The sequence below is a fragment of the Pelecanus crispus genome, chromosome 19 (genome assembly GCF_030463565.1).
Source record: "Pelecanus crispus isolate bPelCri1 chromosome 19, bPelCri1.pri, whole genome shotgun sequence".
NCBI lineage: Eukaryota > Metazoa > Chordata > Aves > Pelecaniformes > Pelecanidae > Pelecanus > Pelecanus crispus.
This window is the reverse complement of record NC_134661.1, coordinates 714,871-734,217: the sequence shown is the minus strand read 5'-3', so window position 1 is coordinate 734,217 and position 19,347 is coordinate 714,871. Positions and strand designations below refer to the sequence as shown.

At 55.0% G+C, this 19,347-nt stretch overlaps 2 protein-coding genes across 2 annotated transcripts; both read left to right on the top strand.

The window, feature by feature from the left end:
* The first annotated feature begins 22 nt into the window (after window positions 1–22).
* On the top strand, window positions 23–6,891 carry EI24 (EI24 autophagy associated transmembrane protein). Its single transcript, XM_075723278.1, is given in 12 exon segments — window positions 23–695; window positions 810–957; window positions 2,433–2,578; window positions 4,209–4,269; window positions 4,898–4,964; window positions 5,389–5,513; window positions 5,775–5,894; window positions 6,047–6,158; window positions 6,343–6,365; window positions 6,367–6,454; window positions 6,576–6,650; window positions 6,774–6,891. Coding segments are annotated over 11 exon segments (945 nt in total). The 5' UTR covers window positions 23–695; window positions 810–915; the 3' UTR covers window positions 6,860–6,891.
* Window positions 6,892–7,927: 1,036 nt separating this feature from the next.
* STT3A (STT3 oligosaccharyltransferase complex catalytic subunit A) lies at window positions 7,928–19,111 on the top strand. The gene is made up of 19 exons (XM_075723142.1): window positions 7,928–7,965; window positions 10,172–10,259; window positions 10,457–10,583; window positions 10,891–10,951; window positions 11,626–11,747; window positions 12,015–12,160; window positions 12,448–12,538; window positions 13,237–13,343; window positions 13,754–13,918; window positions 14,475–14,655; window positions 15,197–15,352; window positions 15,560–15,651; window positions 16,337–16,492; window positions 16,606–16,794; window positions 16,890–17,006; window positions 17,080–17,182; window positions 18,427–18,615; window positions 18,739–18,854; window positions 18,953–19,111. Exons 3-19 carry the CDS (start codon window positions 10,496–10,498, stop codon window positions 18,989–18,991), a joined length of 2,118 nt encoding a protein of 705 aa, XP_075579257.1. The 5' UTR covers window positions 7,928–7,965; window positions 10,172–10,259; window positions 10,457–10,495; the 3' UTR covers window positions 18,992–19,111.
* Window positions 19,112–19,347: the final 236 nt, after the last annotated feature.

The following is a 19,347-nucleotide window of genomic DNA, read 5'->3' as shown; positions in this document are numbered from 1 at the left end:
TGGAATAACCAAGACAAAAAAAACCTTTTTTCTTTTTTTTTTTTTTTTTTTTTAATTATTTTTAATTGTTTGTATCCAGCGCTGCGTGTTACAGAGCGACAGCAACGCTGACATGCTGAGGCTTGCGACACCAGCTTGCTCCAGAACTCCTGCCTAGGAGAAAAAAAGGCAGTTTGAATCCTGGTGGAAAAGCTCCGCGAGTTTTATTAGCTGGTGATTTTTCCCCCCCCGCCCCCCCTTAATTCAGACACTCTCTGTATTTCTGCGGCGCTTTACAAGAAGCAGAAGACTTAGCACGACATTTTTTGGCAAAGGGCTGTTTGGCGTAATTACTGCTTTGGGCAAAAGCTTCTGGGAGAGCTCAAGAGCAGCCCTGGTTTTGTCAGGCTCCTAATTGCAGGCCTCAAGTTTCTTACCCAGCGCGCGAGGAAGAGGAGGCGCAGAGCCGTCAAGCGTTAAATTCGCGTTGGATTTGGCAAAGATGTTTTCGCACCTCTCTGGGCGGGCTCTGCCGGCTTTTCTCTTCCCAAAATGAGCGGTGCAGCGTGTTGTTCAGGGAGATGCTCTGCTGCGCAGGAACACAGGCTCTGCTGTTCCCGAAACCCCGAGTTTGTTAATGCGAGATACCCTGGAATTAGCAGGACGGGTCCTTTCTCTGGCTGTGTGTTCGAGGAGGGTTGCCCGATGGGAAGCCGGTGAGGGCAGGGAAGCCTGTTAAAAATCGCCGGGGTGCGATTTAGCTTGGAATTACCCCGCTCGGACCGATGCTGCTAACGCCTGCCATGGTCCCATGTTTTTTCTCTCCGCAGGCTCCACCCGTTTCCCAGCTCTCCAGGATGAGAGAGGTTTGGGTTCGGCTTTTCCCCTCTCCCTGTAGTTGATAGTTTCGGAACCAGAGGTGATGCTGGAGTCGAGATGGCAGACAGCGTGAAAACCTTCCTTCATGACCTCGTCAGGGTAAGTCTCTGCGTTTCTGGTCCTCTGCCACAGGCATGGGTCTCGCTCGCTTCGCTGACGCTGGCTCTTCCGCAGGGAGCGCCCTCCTTCCTACGTCATCAAGGGTGGCTTGAAAAATTTGAAGGAAAAGGGGGCTCCGGGTGTATTTTAATCGAAGGCGTCTTCCGCTCGCCAACAATGGTTAGGTTTGACATGGCGGCGTGGGATGCGTTGCTCCCCAGGTGTTTTCTAGAATAATTTCCCCCCTGAAGCTGGCTGTTTTGCAGTGTGTCTGTTGCAAAGGGCTCGGCGTTCGTCCGAGCTGAACTTGTGACAAATTTCCTTTGGGCAAGAGTTAATTTACAGCCTGTATGAACATTGCAGTTGCGTCACGGCGATAAGGCTTCGTGTGAACTCGAGCGCTCCCACGCTGTCTTGTGTCATCCAGGTATAAATGCAGGCTTAAAAACGTGCGTGACGTGACAGTGAGAAATAACTTGTTTTCAGAAATAACTTGTTTTGAAAAACTTGGAAAAAACTTTGATTTTAAAGATCCGCGGCGCACCGGCCACACTCTAACACGGAAGGGAGGGCTTGTGGCGTTTCACGATGCTCTCACGCCGCCTGTAAAGCAGCGGATAGAGCAGCCCGTGTGATTAATTTCCACCTCGTTAGGGAGCAGCGGCATCGTGTTCTGCCGTTTCAGACAGGCAGTCGGCAGCAAAATTTATCCTCTTTGGTCAAAAACTCCATTTACCAAGCTGTTGTGTGGGTCACCTGGGCAGTGACGCTGCCCTGGCTCACACTAGCGTCCTTACAGTCTTTATTTTGGAGGGAAATTTTGATAATGATGGCTACGAAATATTTTTGGAGCTGGAAATCGCTGCTCGTGGAGCGTTAGGAGGTGGCGTTGGGCGTCTTTTAAACGAAGCAGGTTTGCACAGATGTGGCTGATGCAGGGATGTTTCTGGGACAAGGAGAGATGCGTTTATTTGTAAAGGAGTACGCGTTAAGCTCAGGCGTACGGTCCGGCCGCACGAGGACTTTGCACATCCTAAACATTTTGTGTAATTCTATTTTATTGGCCTTAGAAATGCTGGCAGGGGAAGAAGGGCTTTCTGCCAGACCGAAGAAATGGGCTGTGAGAGGTCTGCCTCTGTAGCTTTTGCCAGGGTTATAAAAAGCGGAGATTGGATGAGAAATCACACCTTTTTTTTTTAAAAAAAAAAAAAAAGCTCCTAAAGATGCTGGAACGTGCGGTGATTTAGGTCACCGGGCTGTGGAAAATAGCGGCGTTGCTGCTCCAAACCTTGCCTCCAGCCGAGCCTGGCACTGGTTTCCCCCACGAGCCAGGGAGTGAGGCCGGCCGCGTTTAAGTCCCTTTCCGTAACCGGGAGGTTTTCGATGGCCTGGGTCGGGCGCATCCCGTTCCTCCCCTCTCTGCGGGGTGGAGCGTGACGGCCTCTCCTCATGACGGCCTCTCCTCGTGTCCGCAGGGAATTAAGGACTCCATCTGGGGCATCTGCACCATCTCCAAGCTGGACGCCCGGATCCAGCAGAAAAGGGAAGAGCAGAGGCGGAGGAGAGCAAACAGCGCGCTCGCCCAGCGGAGGTTTCACATGGAAGAGAAGAAGCAAGAGAAGTGAGTACGGGGCCTGATGAGTTATAAATCAGGTAATTGGATAAAAATACTGAGGGCAGGGAGAGAGCGAGCGACTCTGCCCGGAGCTTTGAAGAGCCTGATGAATTGCAAAACCTCTGCAAGTCACAGTGATTTGGCAGTGCTTGTGCTTTTGTTTTTTTCTCCGAAATATCCATCGTATCGCAGTCATCTGGCTAAAAGGGAAGTTGAGGTAAGCGGGGTTTTAGGAAATAAAGCCATTATTGTCACCCGCGCTTGCAAAGATCTCTGCAAAAACGCTTGGCGGAACCATCGGAGACCTGCAAACCCGCGTGTCAGCGAAGGCAGAACTCGTGGTGTGCGGTTGCAAACGGTTCGTAAACCCGATTGCACCGAAGCACGGAGCCAAGAAATACAAAAAACGCGACGTTGAAACACCCTTTTGCCACTGTGTGTAACAAAACCAGAACTGCTAGCGTGAGATAAGAAGTCAGACCTTTTACGTTGTTTGACAATTAAGAGTTTGCAATTAGTTTGAAATAATAGTAGAAGGCATGGAGCTATGCAAGCTGAAAGAATGTGGATTTCTGGGTTTCTTTCCTTCCTGACTACTCGTGCTGTCTCTCAATATCTTTGAGATCGTGTGGTTGGTAGTCATGGGATCAGGGAAGAGGTGGCAGCTCAGATCCGATTGATACATCTGGGGCAGATCTTTTATTTTTTTCCCCCAGATCTTTTATTTTTCTTACCATGTTGCATCCACTAAAGCTGGAAATGCCAGAATTATAGCCACGTGGGAGCAAAACAGCATCTGTTCTTACGTCTGACTCCCAAACTGCACCGAGAGGTTTCTCCGCTGCCCTAATTACAGTCAGGCTGGCACTTAACGCAGTGACATTTGGGCGGTAATACGCCTTTTGAGGCATATTTACAAATTCTTCCAACTCGTTCGGTGGTCGTCTCATCTCAAGATGATGGAAAAATCTCCTGTGTCCCATGATCCCCATCCTCCCCAGACCATAGAGGTTCCTGCACGTGGGCTGGCTTCGAGGAATTGTATCTATATTTTTGGGGGGATGACTACACAGTCCTATTTTACTGGTTTTCTTTGTAACAAAGCCCCTTTGGTAGCAGAAGCTGACTGGAAAAATGCGACAGAGTCCCGCAGAGCTGCTCTCTCGCGTGTCCGTAGACACGCTGCAAGGAGAGAGGAGCCAAAACCACCCCGAGCTGAAACAGCCTCTTCTGAGAGCAAAAAGCACCCGAAAAGCCCTAATTTTATTGTGACGGGAGTTTGAGGAGAGCAAAGCCCAAGATCTCCAATAAATGCTTAAAAACCTGGAAGAAAGCTTTGCTTCCATTTCAGTGCAGATCTGGGGAATTAATAAAGGTTAAAAGCGTCTCCCTGCTGTCGATCTCCTATAGACTGTGCGTTGGCTGAAACCCGGTGCGCGCCTGTGCGGGGATTTCTTCCAGGATTCCCGTGCTCGGATAAAATCGGGTGCGTCGCCGGCATTGAGCTGGTTATCTGCGAGGTTCCTAAGGTGTCCAAAATATGGAAGGGAAGCAGTTGTCGCTTGCTAGGGGACGTTTGTCCAGGCGCGGGGACCTTAACACGTGTCTCACCCATCTCTCTCCTCCTGCTCTGCAGCGAGCCCCGGATAGTGAGCCGGATATTTCAGTGTTGCGCCTGGAACGGAGGCGTATTCTGGGTAAGTGGCTATTTTTCCTCTTTTCTACATTAAAAACCCCATGAAAGCCAGCGCCCCGCTCCAGCCCTCGTGCGGCGTCAGTGGCGAGCCGACAGCTCAGCTGCAGGAATTGATGGGAGCCTCCGAGTTCCCAGTCCCGCTGCCGCTGTTTTAAGGGACGCGATACAGGATACAGGCCGGCAGAGTCGCTTGGGAAACCCGCGTGTTAAACCCGAGCTGCTTTTCCGACTCTTTGAGACTGCTCTTTGCCCAAATATTCAACTCCCGCTCCGTTACGGTCTGGGATATTGCTTTACCAAGCTGAATATTGATATCTTAAAGACATTTCCTCAGCTCTGACCTTACCACGGCTGTTCTGTGAGGCAAATCCTTAACGCGGCAGCCACTTGGTAGCCTAATAAATCACCCGCTCCATTTTTCCATTCGACTGCGGTCGGGTACGAGGGATCGGCGTGGAAATGTTAAATGGAAAGCGCTCAATTACAGATTTTGCCTGCGTTTAAACGGAGATCCGTGGTTCTCCGTATTTACCGATAGCTGCGCGGAGGTCAGTAGTTACGGGAGCACGAGAAATGACCGCACAACGCCTCACCGAGAACCCCCGTTGTTTCTTTTTTCCCCCCTGTAGCTTAGTCTCTTCTTGTTTTACCGAGTATTTATACCTGTCCTTCAGTCGGTCACGGCACAGATCATTGGTAAGTACCTTTTTTCCCCGTTCGCGTCTTACGGGGCGCCAAGCAATCCGTGGGACGGGCGCAGGGGGGTCCCGACTTCACCCCACTGAGTCGCTCCTCGCGCCACTGTCTCCTTGCCGTGTTCTCCTCTTCCTCCCTGTACTGATCAAGGCCATCGTTAATCATTCAGTAGAAAAAGCGGAGAGATGGGTAACGCCGCTAACAGCCCGCGCGCGGCGGGGATCTGGCTGGTGGGTTTTACCGCTCGTAATGCGTGCAGTCATCGGAAAGTTTTTGCGAGGAAATAAAAAGCAAGGTGCGGAGGGGTGGTTCTTTTAAAAGAGCAAAAGTTGGGGTCAGAGATCTCATAGGTGGTCGTGACGCGAAACGAGGAGGTTCCTGCGCCGGTTCCTGACGCATTTCTCCCCGTTGGTCTTTTTCGAAGGCGACCCTTCCTTACACGGCGACGTCTGGTCGTGGCTGGAGTTCATCCTCACCTCCATTTTCAGCGCCCTGTGGGTCCTTCCCCTCTTCGTGCTCAGTAAGGTGGTCAACGCCATCTGGTTCCAGGTAGGCGGCGGGAACCCAGACCCCGCGTCGAGCAAACGAGGTGGTGAATTCCCTCGTTAAGGCGCGATCGGCGCTACGGGGAGGGCGAGTGTTTCACCGCGAGGTGAAATCCCATCCCGAAAACGGGCTCTGGGTGTATCCCAGCGGGTGAGAGCAGCTTGGTGACATCGCCCCAGCTGCTTTTGGGTTTCGTTTCCCCAAATCCCCCTTTTCTCTTTCGAATTTCATTCCCCTCAAGCCTTTTTTCTTCTTTTTTTGCAGGACATTGCAGACCTAGCATTCGAAGTTTCCGGCAGAAAGCCTCATCCCTTTCCCAGCGTCAGTAAAATCATCGCCGACATGTTGTTCAACCTCTTGTTGCAGGCGCTGTTCCTCATCCAGGTGAGATTAGAGTCAGAAGCAAAAAAAAAAACCCCCAAAAAAGGTCTGCCGGCCCAAGTCGCTCTGCGCTCCTGGGCGATGTTCTCCCGCAAATCCAGCGCACCCCTCACTCTCCCGCTCTGTTTTGTTTTTTTTTTTTTTTTTATTCCCAGGGGATGATAGTGAGCCTCTTCCCCATCGATATCGTCGGCCAGCTCATCAGCCTCCTCCACATGTCACTGCTCTACTCGCTCTACTGCTTCGAGTACCGCTGGTTTAACAAAGGTGAGGCCGTGCCCGGAAATTTTTCCGGATTGAGGGTTTCCCTACCGGAGGAGCATCCAGCTGGGGCTCCCGAGGCCGATTTTCATTCCATTTTTACACGGGATGAAGCGCGGTGAAGGTCTCTCCCCCGCGCAGGTTCATTTCTGCGTGTTTTTCTTTTTTTTTTTTTTTTTTTCCTTGCCAGGAATCGAAATGCACCAACGGTTGTCCAACATCGAGAGAAACTGGCCCTATTACTTCGGTTTTGGCTTACCGCTGGCTTTTCTCACCGCGATGCAATCCTCTTACATCATCAGGTGAGTCTCTGGGAGGGCGGGTGGCCATTTCGGACCCCGCGCCGCGTCCCCGCGCCGCTTCCGAACCCAACCCGCCACCTTTTTTAATTTTCTTATTTTTTCTTATTTTTTCCCCTTCCAGTGGTTGCCTCTTTTCCATCCTTTTCCCTCTCTTCATCATCAGCGCCAACGAAGCAAGGACCCCCAGCAAAACTTAGTGAGTATCCCCAGGATCCACCTCCACCCTATCCAGCCCGGTAAATCCCGGGCAGCGCCGCCAAAATCCCGCGGGAAGCGAGCTTCCCGGCAGCGGCAGCTGACAGGCTCTCTTCCCTTCCAGCCACTTCCAGCTCCGTCTCTTCTCCTTGGTGGTTTTCCTCAGCAACAGACTCTTTCACAAGACCGTTTACCTTCAGTCCGCCCTGAGCGGTGCTTCCTCCTCCTCCTCTTCTTCCTCCTCTTCCTCCACTGACCACCGACTCCTTTCCCCGCAGCCCTCGCCCGCGCCGGCTCCAGGGCGCTGAGCCGTGACCGAATCCCGGGGTTGGGGACACACACAGGGGCTGCTCCTCGGCCCCCGGAATCGTCCCCCAGGGATGTGCAGGCCAGCGCCTGCCGCCACGGAAATTTGGTTGGTTTTTTTTTGCGGAGGAAAAAACACCAAAAAGGAAAAATCCGGATTTTTAACACCTTTGCGAGTTTCGAAGAGGCGGGTCCTTCCCTGCAGCTTGTTTTATAGCGGACTCTTTTGTACGCTCCCCCTGCGCTCCCCCTCGGGTTTGTCTCCCTGTTTCGCCCCATTTTTCCCCGTTTCCCCCCTTCCTCTGCCCCAACTCAGGGCGCGGCGCGGGGCGGGGGGGTTCATTTTGGGGGAGTTCCCGCTGCGGGCGAGCACAGCGTTCCCCTCCCCGTGCATGTACTGCTTCTCTCCGGTCGGGGAAGGAACCGGTGACCGTTCAAAAAAAACAAAACGAAACAAAACCCCTTTGTTTTTTGGTTTGGTTGGGGTTTGGGGGTTTTGGGGGGGGGGGGGAGGGGGCTGATTTATCAACTTTTCTCCGGTATTTTCACACCGAAACACGAAATGGCGGAGCCGGCCCGGGGGTTCCCCTCGGTGGGGCCGGGCCGTGGGAGCGCGGTTGGTGCCCACGGGGGACACCGGGAACCCCCAACGCCCCGGGCCGGGAGCCGCCCGCGTGGCGCCACTCACGTGGCGCGCCCGCGTCGCTTCCGCATCCGCCCACGTGATGCGCTGCGCCCCGCCCCCGCCGCCAAGCCAGGACGGACACGTCACGGCTCGCTCTCCGCCGGCCCCGCCCACCCCCGCCCTCCGCCAATGGGAAGGAGCCGTCGGCAGCCCGCACCGTCCCGCCTTCGGCTGAGTGCCCGGCGCCGCGGTCAATGAGCACCGCCACATCTGGAGTGACGGCGGGGAGGTCCAATGGCGAGCGGGCGGGGCGGGGCGCGGCGGCGGGCGAGAGCGGCTGCGCGGGGCGGATGGCCGGGGCGGCGGGGCCAAGCGCGGCGCCCGGGTGAGGGCAGCGACCACGGGGGGCCGGGCCGGGTGGGGGGGGTCTGCCCGGGGCCGAGGGGGGCCCGGGGCCGGGTCCTGTGGGGCCAGGGGCTGTGGGGTGCCCGGGCCTGGGGTGAGGGAGCTGTGGGGTGCCCGGGCCTGTGGGGCGAGGGTGCTGTGGGGATGTGGGGGGCCCGGGCCTGTGGGGTGCCTGGGCCTGTGGGAAGAGGGTGCTGTGGGGATGTGGGGTGCCCAGGCGTGTGGGGATGTGGGGTGCCCAGGCCGGTGGGGCCAGGGAGTTGTGGGGTTACCTAGGTCTGGGATGAGGGAGCTGTGGGGCCCCCAGGTCTGTGGGGCCAGAGGGTTGTGGGGTGCCCAGGTCTGTAGGGCTATGGGTTTTGGGGTGGGCGATGCTGTGGGGTCTCCAGGTGTCGGATGAGGGGGTTGTGGGGTGCCCAGGTCTGTAGGGCCATGGGTTTTGGGGTGGGCGATGCTGTGGGGTCTCCAGGTGTGGGGTGAGGGGGTTGTGGGGTGTGCAGGTCTGTAGGGCCATGGGTTTTGGGGTGGGCGATGCTGTGGGGTCTCCAGGTGTGGGGTGAGGGAGCTGTGGGGTTGTGGGGTGCGCAGGTCTGTGGGGCCAGGGGGTTACAGTGCGCCCAGGTCTGTAGAGTCATGGGGTTTGGGGTGCACAGGTCTGTAGGGTGAGGTGCTGTGGGGTTATGGGGTGCCCAGATCTGTGGGGTGAGGGATTGTGGGGTGCCCAGGTCCCGGATGAGGGAGTTGTGGGGTGCTCAGATCTGTGGGGTGAGGGCTTGTGCGGTGCGAGGTGTGGGGTCAGGGAGCTGTGGGGTTACAGGGTGCCCAGGCCTGTAGGGTCATGGGTTTTGGGGTGAGGGAGCTGTGTGGTTATGGGGTGCCCAGGCCTGTGGGGTGAGGGAGTTGTGGGGTCCTCGGGGCTGTGGGGTGGCCAGGTCTGTGGGGCCAGGGAGCTGTGGGGTGCCCAGGTCTGTGGGGTCACGGGTTTTGGAGTGGGTGATGCTGTGGGGTGCCTGGGCGTGTGGGAGCTGTGGGGTTGTGGGGTGCCCAGGTCTGTGGGGTCACAGGTTTTTGGGGTGGGCGATGGTGTGGGGTGCCCGGGCATGTGGGGCGAGGCGCTGCTGGTTGTCAGGGACTGGAGCCTTTGGGATGTGGATTTGTGGGGTGCTTGGGGCTGGGGGGCAAGGGGTGGTGGGGTGCCCGGAGGTGTGGAGTGACGGTGCAGGGAAGTGGGGTGCTCGTGGGGGGCACGGTGTCTCATAGGGCAAGACAAACTTGGAGGGGCTGGTGGCAAGAACAGGGCCGTAGCCCGTAGCCCTGGGACGGCTTTTCCTCCTTCCCACCCCAATATCTGGCCGGGGGCTGCTGGTTCCCCCCAGTAGCGCGGCGTTACTGGGTGGCGAAGGGTCCCCCAACACCCTGCCAGTCGCCTACCGCAGCGGCGGAAATCGGGGTACCTGGGAGGTACCTGCATTATATCATCGTTACCTGCTGCTTATTATCCCCGGGGGAAATGGGAAATAATTAAAACACAGGGTTACTTCTGTATTAATTAGCGACAAATGCGTGCAAGTGGGGATCGCTTCTAGGGCACGGAAAGACCCAGGCCCAGTTTTGTGTTTTATTTGTAAATCTGAGCCTGTCCGAGTCTGCCCTCCCCGCCGTTGTAGCTCGGAGATGCGAACTGAGGATTTATCCGCCGGCTCTGGGCCTGAATTTGTGGGGAGTGGTGGGGGGTTTTTTTCCCAGATTGATAGGATAAAGAAGTATTTTAAAGAAATCGGAGCATTTTCAAGGGTGGAAAGGCGTTATTTGTTATTCTCTAGCCACAGTTTCACTTCCTTGGTGTCTGATACTTGGATTTTGCTGGCTCTTCCTCCACCCAGGGAGGCTGAATTAAACAGTCGAGTCGTCTGATATAAACAAAGCTGACTTACCACGCTGGTCCGCGTTAGGAAACGGCTGGGACGTATGCGCTTAATGTCAATAATTCATAGTGGGAGCGGCCAGGAGCCGTTCGGCCCTCCCGTAGATGAGAAAACAGAAAACAGCCCCGACTTCTTGCGATCTCCGTGGGTTACGCTTTTTGTGCGTCGCTTACAGGGGGTGGTTAAACTCCAGAGACGCCAGCCAGGGAAAATTTAGGGGTTTTGCTAAAAGCTTACTCTTGGGTTTGGTTTCGTACGCAGAGAAACAGAGGTGTCCTCTGCCCCGAAGAAGTGCCGGTCTCCGTAAAAGAAAGAAAAAGCTCTGCCGAGATTTGGGGCGAGTGAGCAGGTGAGGATGGGAGGAGGCAAGGGCATTTGGGGATGGGAGACGCGGATCAGCGAAAGCGTCTGGCAGGGGTGAAGGCCGGGCAAGAGCCTCCGTGGGCAGGAGAGGGGTATTTAAGGTCCTATTTCATGAAACGCTTTAAGAGACGTCGTGGGGCTGCGCGCTGGCTCGCTTTGATCGTCTCCCCCGATTGTTTTCAGGTGTTCAAGCGTCGTCAGTCTCTGCCTTTGATGTGAAAAATGACGAAGTTAGGGTTTCTCCGCCTGTCCTACGAGAAGCAAGACACTCTGCTCAAGCTCCTCATCTTGTCGATGGCAGCGGTGCTGTGTAAGTCCCCGTCCTGCCGCGCTGGCCTTGCGGACGGCTGCTAGGGCCCTCGAAGGGGGACCCCGGGACGGAGCTGCCTCTGCTTCTTCTTCTCTTCTTTTATAGGTTGCGAAGCTCTCGTTTTTCTTGAGCGAACACTCTTAATCCTTCCGTATCCATTCCTTTGAAAAACGCCTCTTTCTCTGTCTTCCCAATGACCAGTTTGAGACCAAAACAATTTTAACCAGTCAAAGTAGACGAGAAACCTAATAAAACTCCGGCTCAGTGAGTGCTGTAGATTCACTCTGCCCTTCTTCTGTGGTTGCAGCTTTCTCCACGAGGCTTTTTTCTGTCTTAAGATTCGAAAGCGTCATCCATGAATTTGACCCGTAAGTGTCTTCCTCCCGTTTTGGGGCAGGGGGCTGCTGGGTTTTTCTCTTCTGGAGCACGCGGAAGTTGGGTGGTGTTTGCTGGGCTCAAGTCAATCCCTGTTGAGGATGTGGGATTTGGAGGGAGGTCTTCAGTACAGTTAGTTTTTCCTCTTCTAGACCCAAAACTCACTTCTTTGTTCCCAGAACTCATCCTGTAGCCTGGATCGAAGTTGGGGTAATCACCCAGCACCGCTTTTATGCTGGGATGCAGTTATTCCCTGCCTGAGCAGGGCACGACGGGAGAGAGTGCTCCTAGTACAACTTGTGTCCGCGTCCCAGGGTTGTTGCTGGTTAAATCGGGCGCAAGGGCAAACGTTAACTTTGCACGCCTGCTTTTAAACCCCCTTAGGAGGAGGGGCAAACCTTTGCAGCCGAGGTTTGCGGGAGTCTAGGGAAAATTCTAGTTCCCTCCGCATGGAAAACACGCGGTTGGCCCCTACAACGCTGTCTTACCCTTAGACGTCGGAGCAGGGTGTCCCAACGGGCATGCGATTTGGGACTTAACAGCCTGTCAAAAGCTGCCTCGTGGTCCGAACGCTCGTTCGGGGCCGCGGTTGCCACCCGAGGAGCGATGAGCAGTCAATATATTTATATCCGGACGCAGAGATGCTTAGCGCTTGCTGCCGTTTCAGGTATTTTAACTACCGCACAACCCGCTTTCTGGCAGAGGAGGGCTTCTATAAATTCCACAACTGGTTTGACGACCGAGCGTGGTACCCCTTGGGCAGGATTATCGGTGGGACCATTTATCCAGGTAAGCCGTCGGGCTTTTGTTGAGACGAAACACACCTCGCGCAAGGGAAAATCGGGAGAGGGGCAGATTTGGGAGAAGGGCGCACGGAGCAGAGCTGCGAGTGCTGGCCGGGAGAGGAGGGGACCTCAGGGCTTGCCCTTTGTTGAGGCATCCTGGGCAGCAGCTCCTTCCTGGCCAGACTTTGGGCTGTTAATTACAAGCTAACGACACCCGGTGCCGCAAGCAGACCAAGAGCACCCCAATAACGGTGTCATTCGTGTCCCGCAGGCCTGATGATCACGTCGGCGGCGATTTACCACGTGCTGCACTTCTTCCACATCACCATCGACATCCGAAACGTCTGTGTGTTCCTGGCTCCCCTCTTCTCCTCTTTCACCACCATAGTGACTTACCACCTCACCAAAGAGCTCAAGGTGAGGGGGAAGATCGGGGCGCGCCTTGGAGGCCTGCGCTTTACGGAGGAGCACGGGCTGCCTGCCTTTTGGAAAGGCAGCTCGGGGGTTGTATCGGAGGTTTGGAGGCGACCGCCGCACTGGTCAAAACCCAGAACTTATGGGAAATGGAAGATCTGTTGTAAAATCTCATTTCAACACTTAGTTTTTATTCCTTTGAGGCGTATCTGTGTGTAGTATGGCACAATAACGAAAGCCCTAGAAACCGATGGCTTTTTCCACCCTCTGGCTGTGTTTTTTTTCCCCAGGATGCAGGGGCAGGACTCCTTGCTGCCGCCATGATTGCAGTTGTGCCCGGGTACATCTCTCGATCCGTTGCCGGCTCCTACGATAATGAAGGTGAGTTTGCGACACTCGGAGCAGAGAAACCTTTAACGACTTCGGGTGCTGGAAAATGATGATAAAGCTGCTACAGGGCGCGATAGAAGAACCGTCCATGTCCCTGCGGTTTACTAACCCAACTGCTCGGAGATCGGCGGTTGGTCTCGCCTGCGCAGTTGGGAAGAAGGAGCGTTTCCCAACGCCGGCAGCAAGCACACCCCGTTCCCTGAGTATCCTTGTTTGCAAGTCAAAAAGGGTTTTGCCGCCTCCGCCAACTCTGCTTGGGATCAGAGCTGCTGCGTGGCTCCCCCGGGGTTTTATCTCCGTGCCGGCAATGGCTTTGGGGCTGGCAAAGGCGGCAATCTCATTGTCGACGCTTAGGGCAGAAGAGGATCCAGGTTCCTCTCCCGTAGCTTGGCTTTTGGGGGCCACGTAAGGAGTCGCTGTGTCCAGGTGTGGCTGGAAGAAGCCACGTGAGCTGTTATCTCCAGTAAGACACAACCATCGCAGCGTTTTGATCTAGATAATAGATACAAAACCCATTTCCCAGGCCTGGCTTTTTCTACGAGGTGCTGTTCCATCTTCTGATGGAGCAGCAGAAGCGTTCATGTATATATTTTTAATGCAATTGACTGCTCTGGCCAGCCCCAGAGATTGTATTGACGTTTCGGGGCTGACGTGAGCTCGCTTTGACCTTTCTGTATCCTTCCACCCAGGTATCGCCATATTCTGCATGCTGTTAACTTACTACATGTGGATCAAAGCCGTCAAAACTGGCTCCATCTATTGGGCAGCGATGTGTGCTCTTGCTTATTTCTACATGGTAAGCATTCCTTCTCCTGGCGCCGAGGTATTTCTGACTCCAAGGACGGCTCTGGATACGGTGACCAAAAATATGTGGCGTGCCGTTCCTATGTCCTTGTGTTCAGGGAGCCAGAACCTCTGTGAAGGGCTTGGCGTGAAAATGGAATGGATGCTTTCTTCATTCGTTTCCATTTAACCAAAACTAGCGGGTGTTTGTGCGAGGTTTTATTAATAACCTTGAAAAACCTGGGCTTCTGGCAGCTGTGGCTGTTGAGGATGCCCTTGGAGAGAGCAGATCTCAGCTGGCGCTGGGTGAAAATCTGGCACGTGATCCCAGGAAAATCCAACCCGCCGCCTTTACCTCTGCTCCGCAACCTCTTCAGTCCTGGAACTTGGGGGTTTTTTTGTTTGTGTTTTTTCTCTCGGCAGGTCTCCTCGTGGGGTGGCTACGTCTTTCTGATTAACCTCATCCCCTTGCATGTTCTTGTGCTGATGCTGACCGGCCGCTTCTCCCACAGGATCTACGTAGCCTATTGCACGGTCTACTGCTTGGGAACCATCCTCTCGATGCAGATCTCCTTTGTGGGCTTCCAGGTGGGGACCAGAATGATTTGCAGACTCGAGGACGGTCATTTCGTGGGTGGGGGCAGAACAACGGCGAGTTGGCACCTGGTTTCTCTTCTTGCCTTGGCCGTTGAAGTTGTAAGTGGGTGCTGGCTCCTAGTTCTAGCTCCCATTACGCTGATTTGTTGCGACCTTTGGCAAGATTAGCTTTTGGAGGCGCCGGATGGCTTTTAAAGCTGCGGATAACCTTCATGGCACCAGTTGCCTTTCATGAAAATATTTCCGTTTTTGGTGAAGGAAACGCGCCAGCATGCGTCTTGGTATAGCGGGGAAAAACGCCCGCTTAGCTCGGGTTTTCAAGAGAATTGGTTTAATTTCCCATTTGGATGCCTATCTGGGAATCAAAGCTGATGTAAGAAAGCGACTCGTGCCAGCTGTGCTGACCGCGGGGAGGGGACGGTTCCCTGCAACTTCGGCAGCAATTTTGCTGAGAAGTGATTTGTAAAAAAAAACCAAAAAAAACCCGATACTGGGTGCATCATGCCTCTTGTTCTCCGTATCTCACCACGCTCTCCCCCACTTGCAGCCTGTCCTCTCCTCGGAGCACATGGCTGCCCTTGGAGTCTTCGGCTTGTGTCAGATCCACGCCTTCGTAGACTACCTTCGGAGCAAGCTGAACCCGCAGCAATTCGAAATCCTCTTCAGGAGCGTCATTTCCCTGGTTGGCTTCGTCCTCCTCACCATCGGGGCCGTGCTGATGCTGACAGGTAGCCTGAGATGGTGGTGGGGACGAGCGCGTTTCGCTGCCGGCTTTGCCTCCTTTCGTTTCTTTGAAGGGCGCATCATTTGTCAATCCTAATTCCGCGTTATTGCCCGCGCTGCAGTTTCAGCGCTTGCAAGCCCCCCGCTCTAAGGGGGAGGCTGGGACCTGCCCTAATTTGTGCGTTAGCAGGAAAATATTTAAGCAGCAGCTGTAAAATCTGGGCTCCGGGAGATACGAGGCGCAGGGAGAAACCTGCCATGACTCAGCGCACGCTGGGGACGCTGAGCTGATGCTTCAGAAACCGAATGTCGATCTGTAGTAGTGGAGAGATGCTAAAAATGTAGGTCAGGCGGGGGAGAAGGCTTTTTAGGGTAAAGTTGTGCTTTATTTCCTTTCTAAAATGGCAGGTTTGAGTAATAGCGATGTTAAATTGCCCAGGATTGCTCATTCAGCCTTGCATGTGCTTCCCGCGTGAGAGAACGTATTGGCACGGCTGCTTATTCTCTGCTGGAACTGAGTGTGATTTTATTTCTCCTATTCCCTAGGGAAAATCTCCCCGTGGACGGGGCGTTTCTACTCCCTGCTGGATCCTTCCTACGCAAAGAACAACATCCCCATCATCGCCTCCGTCTCCGAGCACCAGCCCACCACCTGGTCCTCCTATTACTTTGACCTGCAGCTCCTCGTTTTCATGTTCCCAGGTGAGCCTGGCACAGATGTCGTCAGACCCCGATTTATTAAATCACCGCGCAACGCCGGAAGGGTTTTATTTGGCCGGCCGCGACCGCAGCCTCTCCTCGCAGTGCCGAGGCTGCCGGGGAGCGCTACGTGCCTCTGCCAGCTGGGTATTTATTTCAGGCAACAGCTTGCGAAGGTGAACCTGACCCGTTTCTCTTTTCTCTTCGCAGTCGGTCTGTATTACTGCTTCAGTAACCTCTCGGACGCCCGCATTTTTATCATCATGTACGGCGTGACCAGCATGTACTTCTCGGCTGTGATGGTGAGGGCTGCTGCCTGCTGGGCGCAAGCAGGATGACAAAATGACCTTAACAAAGCTGATTCTAATTTATTTTCCTGAACTTGTCGATGATGGTTCTTCCGCCCGGAGCCGGTTGAAACATTCACGAAGCTTTTCTCCCTTCCTTAAAACTGGTTTATTCACCCCTCCGTGCAGCGAGGGAACGGTGACGTTGCAAAACTTTACTGGTTTTGGTGTTAACACGCTTCCTTACGGCCACCGCTGGCTCTCTGGTCCTGGTCTCCCGTAGCTGAGTTGCAAACCCAAACCATTTCTCCAGGTATCCGAGCAGGGACCGACGACAAACAGCTGCTTATCAGCCTGTTTCCGCTCTTGCCCTAGCACCCCGAGCCCTAAATGCAGGTTGATTTCTGGTGTGGAGGCAGCTCCTAATCCTTGGCTCCACCTAAGATGGCCCAATTGAGGTCACTTCTGCACCTTGGCCAATTTTGAGGTCTTCAGAGAACTTCCCTCGGGGGCGTCTGAGGTGGTGGCAGCTCCCAGTCTGCACCCACTAAAACAATCAGCTACGGGTTTGTCTCGAGGCCGATGTTTCTGCTGAATTGGAGGTGCTGCACTTGGGATGACATTTAATCTCGCTCTTCTCTCACGTTTCTGCCCCGATTTCTTCTCCAACCGGCACTGACTCTTCTGCTGTTGCCCGTAGGTGCGTCTTATGCTGGTGCTGGCCCCGGTGATGTGCATCCTGTCCGGCATCGGGGTTTCTCAGGTGTTGTCCACCTACATGAAGAACCTGGATATCAGCCGACCGGACAAGAAGAGCAAAAAGCAGCAAGACTCCACCTACCCCATCAAAAACGAAGTGAGCGTTGGGCCGGCTCGGGAGTGGGGAGAAGACACCTGGTCCTGGTGGGGACGAGTGCGGGAAGCCAATGGCCTCTTCCTTCCGGCGTTGACCCTGATTTGTTCTCCCAGGTTGCCAGCGGCATGATCCTGGTCATGGCTTTCTTCCTCATCACCTACACCTTCCACTCCACCTGGGTGACCAGCGAGGCGTACTCCTCCCCCTCCATCGTGCTGTCCGCCCGGGGTGGGGACGGCAGCAGGATCATCTTCGATGACTTCAGAGAAGCTTATTACTGGCTGCGTCACAACACGCCGGAGGTAAACGGGGCCAGCGGGGGGGGGATAATTTGGGCAGTGGGGACCCAACGTTGTCCGCTTAAGGTGCTGACGGCACGTCTGGTCTTTGGGAGCAGGACGCAAAGGTGATGTCCTGGTGGGACTATGGGTACCAGATAACCGCCATGGCCAACCGGACCATCCTAGTGGACAACAACACCTGGAACAACACGCACATCTCCCGCGTCGGTCAGGTAGGTCCTCGCCTCGCCGCGACGGCCTGCGGACAGGCACCGCGTGGCGTGACTGACGCTGGATCTGCTCCAGGCGATGGCGTCGACGGAGGAGAAAGCCTACGAGATCATGAGGGAGCTGGACGTCAGCTATGTGCTGGTGATCTTCGGAGGCCTCACTGGCTATTCGTCCGATGGTAAGATCTTGCTCTGAGCTGCGTCGGACCCATCCACGGCACGCTGGTGGTGCAGGCTTCTCCGAAACGGCTCTTGGAGGAGCAAAGTCCCACCTTTGGCTGAGGCTGCAAAGTGGAAGCGGTGCCAAAATGCTCCTCTGAGAGCTGCACGTGCCTTTATTGCTCTCGCCCGGCTCCACTCCTCGCTCTTTGCCCTCAAATCGCCTCTTTGCCCCCAGCTCAACTCCACTCCTCACTCTTCCCCCAACTCAACTCAACTCAACTCCACTCAGCTCCATTCCTCGCTCTTTGCCCCCAACTCAACTCAACTCCTTGCTCTTTCCTCCCAACTCAGCTCCTTGCTCTTTGCCCCCAACTCCTCGCTCCTTGTCCCCAGCTCAACTCAACTCTTTGCTCTTTGCCCCCAACTCAATTCCTTGCTCCTTGCCCCCAACTCAACTCAGCTCTTTGCTCTTTGCCCCCCAGCTCAGCTCCATTCCTCGCTCTTTGCCCCCTAGCTCAGCTCCACTCCTCGCTCTTTGCCCCCAGCTCAGCTCCACTCCTCGCTCTTTCCTCCCAACTCAGCTCCTTGCTCTTTGCCCCCAACTCATTGCTCCTTGCCCCCAGCTCAACTCAACTCTTTGCTCTTTGCCCCCAACTCAATTCCTTGCTCCTTGCCCCCAACTCAACTCAGCTCTTTGCTCTTTGCCCCCCAGCTCAGCTCCACTCCTCACTCTTTGCCCCCAGCTCCACTCCACTCCTCGCTCCTTGCCCCCAGCTCAGCTCCACTCCTCGCTCTTTGCCCCCAACTCAACTCCTCGGTCCTTGCCCCCAGCTCAACTCAATTCCTTGCTCCTTGCCCCCAGCTCAGCTCCACTCCTCACTGTTTGATCCCAACTCAACTCCTCGCTCCTTCCCCCTAGCTCACCTCCACTCCTCGCTCTTTATCCCCAGCTCAACTCCTCGCTCCTTGCCCGCAACTCAATTCCTCGTTCCTTGCCCCTAGCTCAACTCAACTCTTTGCTCCTTGCCCCCAGCTCAGCTCCATTCCTCGCTCCTTGCTCCCCAACTCCGCTCCTCGCTCTTCGCCCCCAACTCAACTCCTCACTCCTTGCCCCCAGCTCAACTCAATTCCTTGCTCCTTGCCCCCAGCTCAGCTCCACTCCTCACTGTTGGCTCCCAACTCCGCTCCTCGTTCTTTGCCCCCAGCTCAGCCCCACTCCTCGCTCTTCGCCCCCCCCAACTCTTCGCTCTCCACCTTTCAGACATCAACAAGTTCCTGTGGATGGTGCGGATCGGGGGCAGCACGGACACGGGGCGCCACATCAAGGAGCACGACTACTACACCCCCACGGGGGAGTTTCGGGTCGACCGTGAGGGCTCCCCGGTGCTCCTCAACTGCCTCATGTACAAGATGTGCTACTACCGCTTCGGCCAGGTCTACACCGAGGCCAGTAAGTCCCCAAAACCGCTCGGTGGGGGGGGGGGGGGGGGGGTGACACCGCTTTGGGGGCGGCAAACGTCCCCAGCGTTTTCGGGGCGCGATGCAGCGGCACTGCCTCTCCTTTGCTTTCTAGAGCGGCCGCCAGGCTACGACCGGGTGCGGAACGCCGAAATCGGCAACAAGGACTTTGAGCTGGACGTGCTGGAGGAGGCGTACACCACAGAGCACTGGCTGGTCCGAATATACAAGGTATGGCCCTGGAACGAGCCCGGACCCCGCAGATTTGGGAAAAAATGTTACATTTCACCTAACCCAGCCTTAATTTTTTGGTTTGTTTTATTGCTCAGGTGAAAGATTTGGATAACCGCGGCTTGTCGAGGACGTAGAGGAGCTGCCGCCGGCCACGCCGCGCACCGCACTGACCCAGCCTTTGCCTGTGAAGCAGAAATATTTGGGGTTTTTTTTCGTTTGGTTGTTGTTTTGGGGGTTTTTGGGGGTTTGTTTTTTTTTTTCTGGCGGGTGGGGATGTGTTTCATTTTTGTTTTCTACCATTTGTAAGCGCAGGCAGCGGCAGGACCTCCCTGCCTGTCCCTGCCTGCCGGGGAGCGATTTTTATACACACACACACGGAGCAGTCGCCAAATCGGGAATACCGGCTTTAACCGGGGCTTGATTACCGGGAATTATGAATTATAATAATTAAAAAAAAAAAAATTAAGGTGTTTAAAGGTGTTGTAGTGGG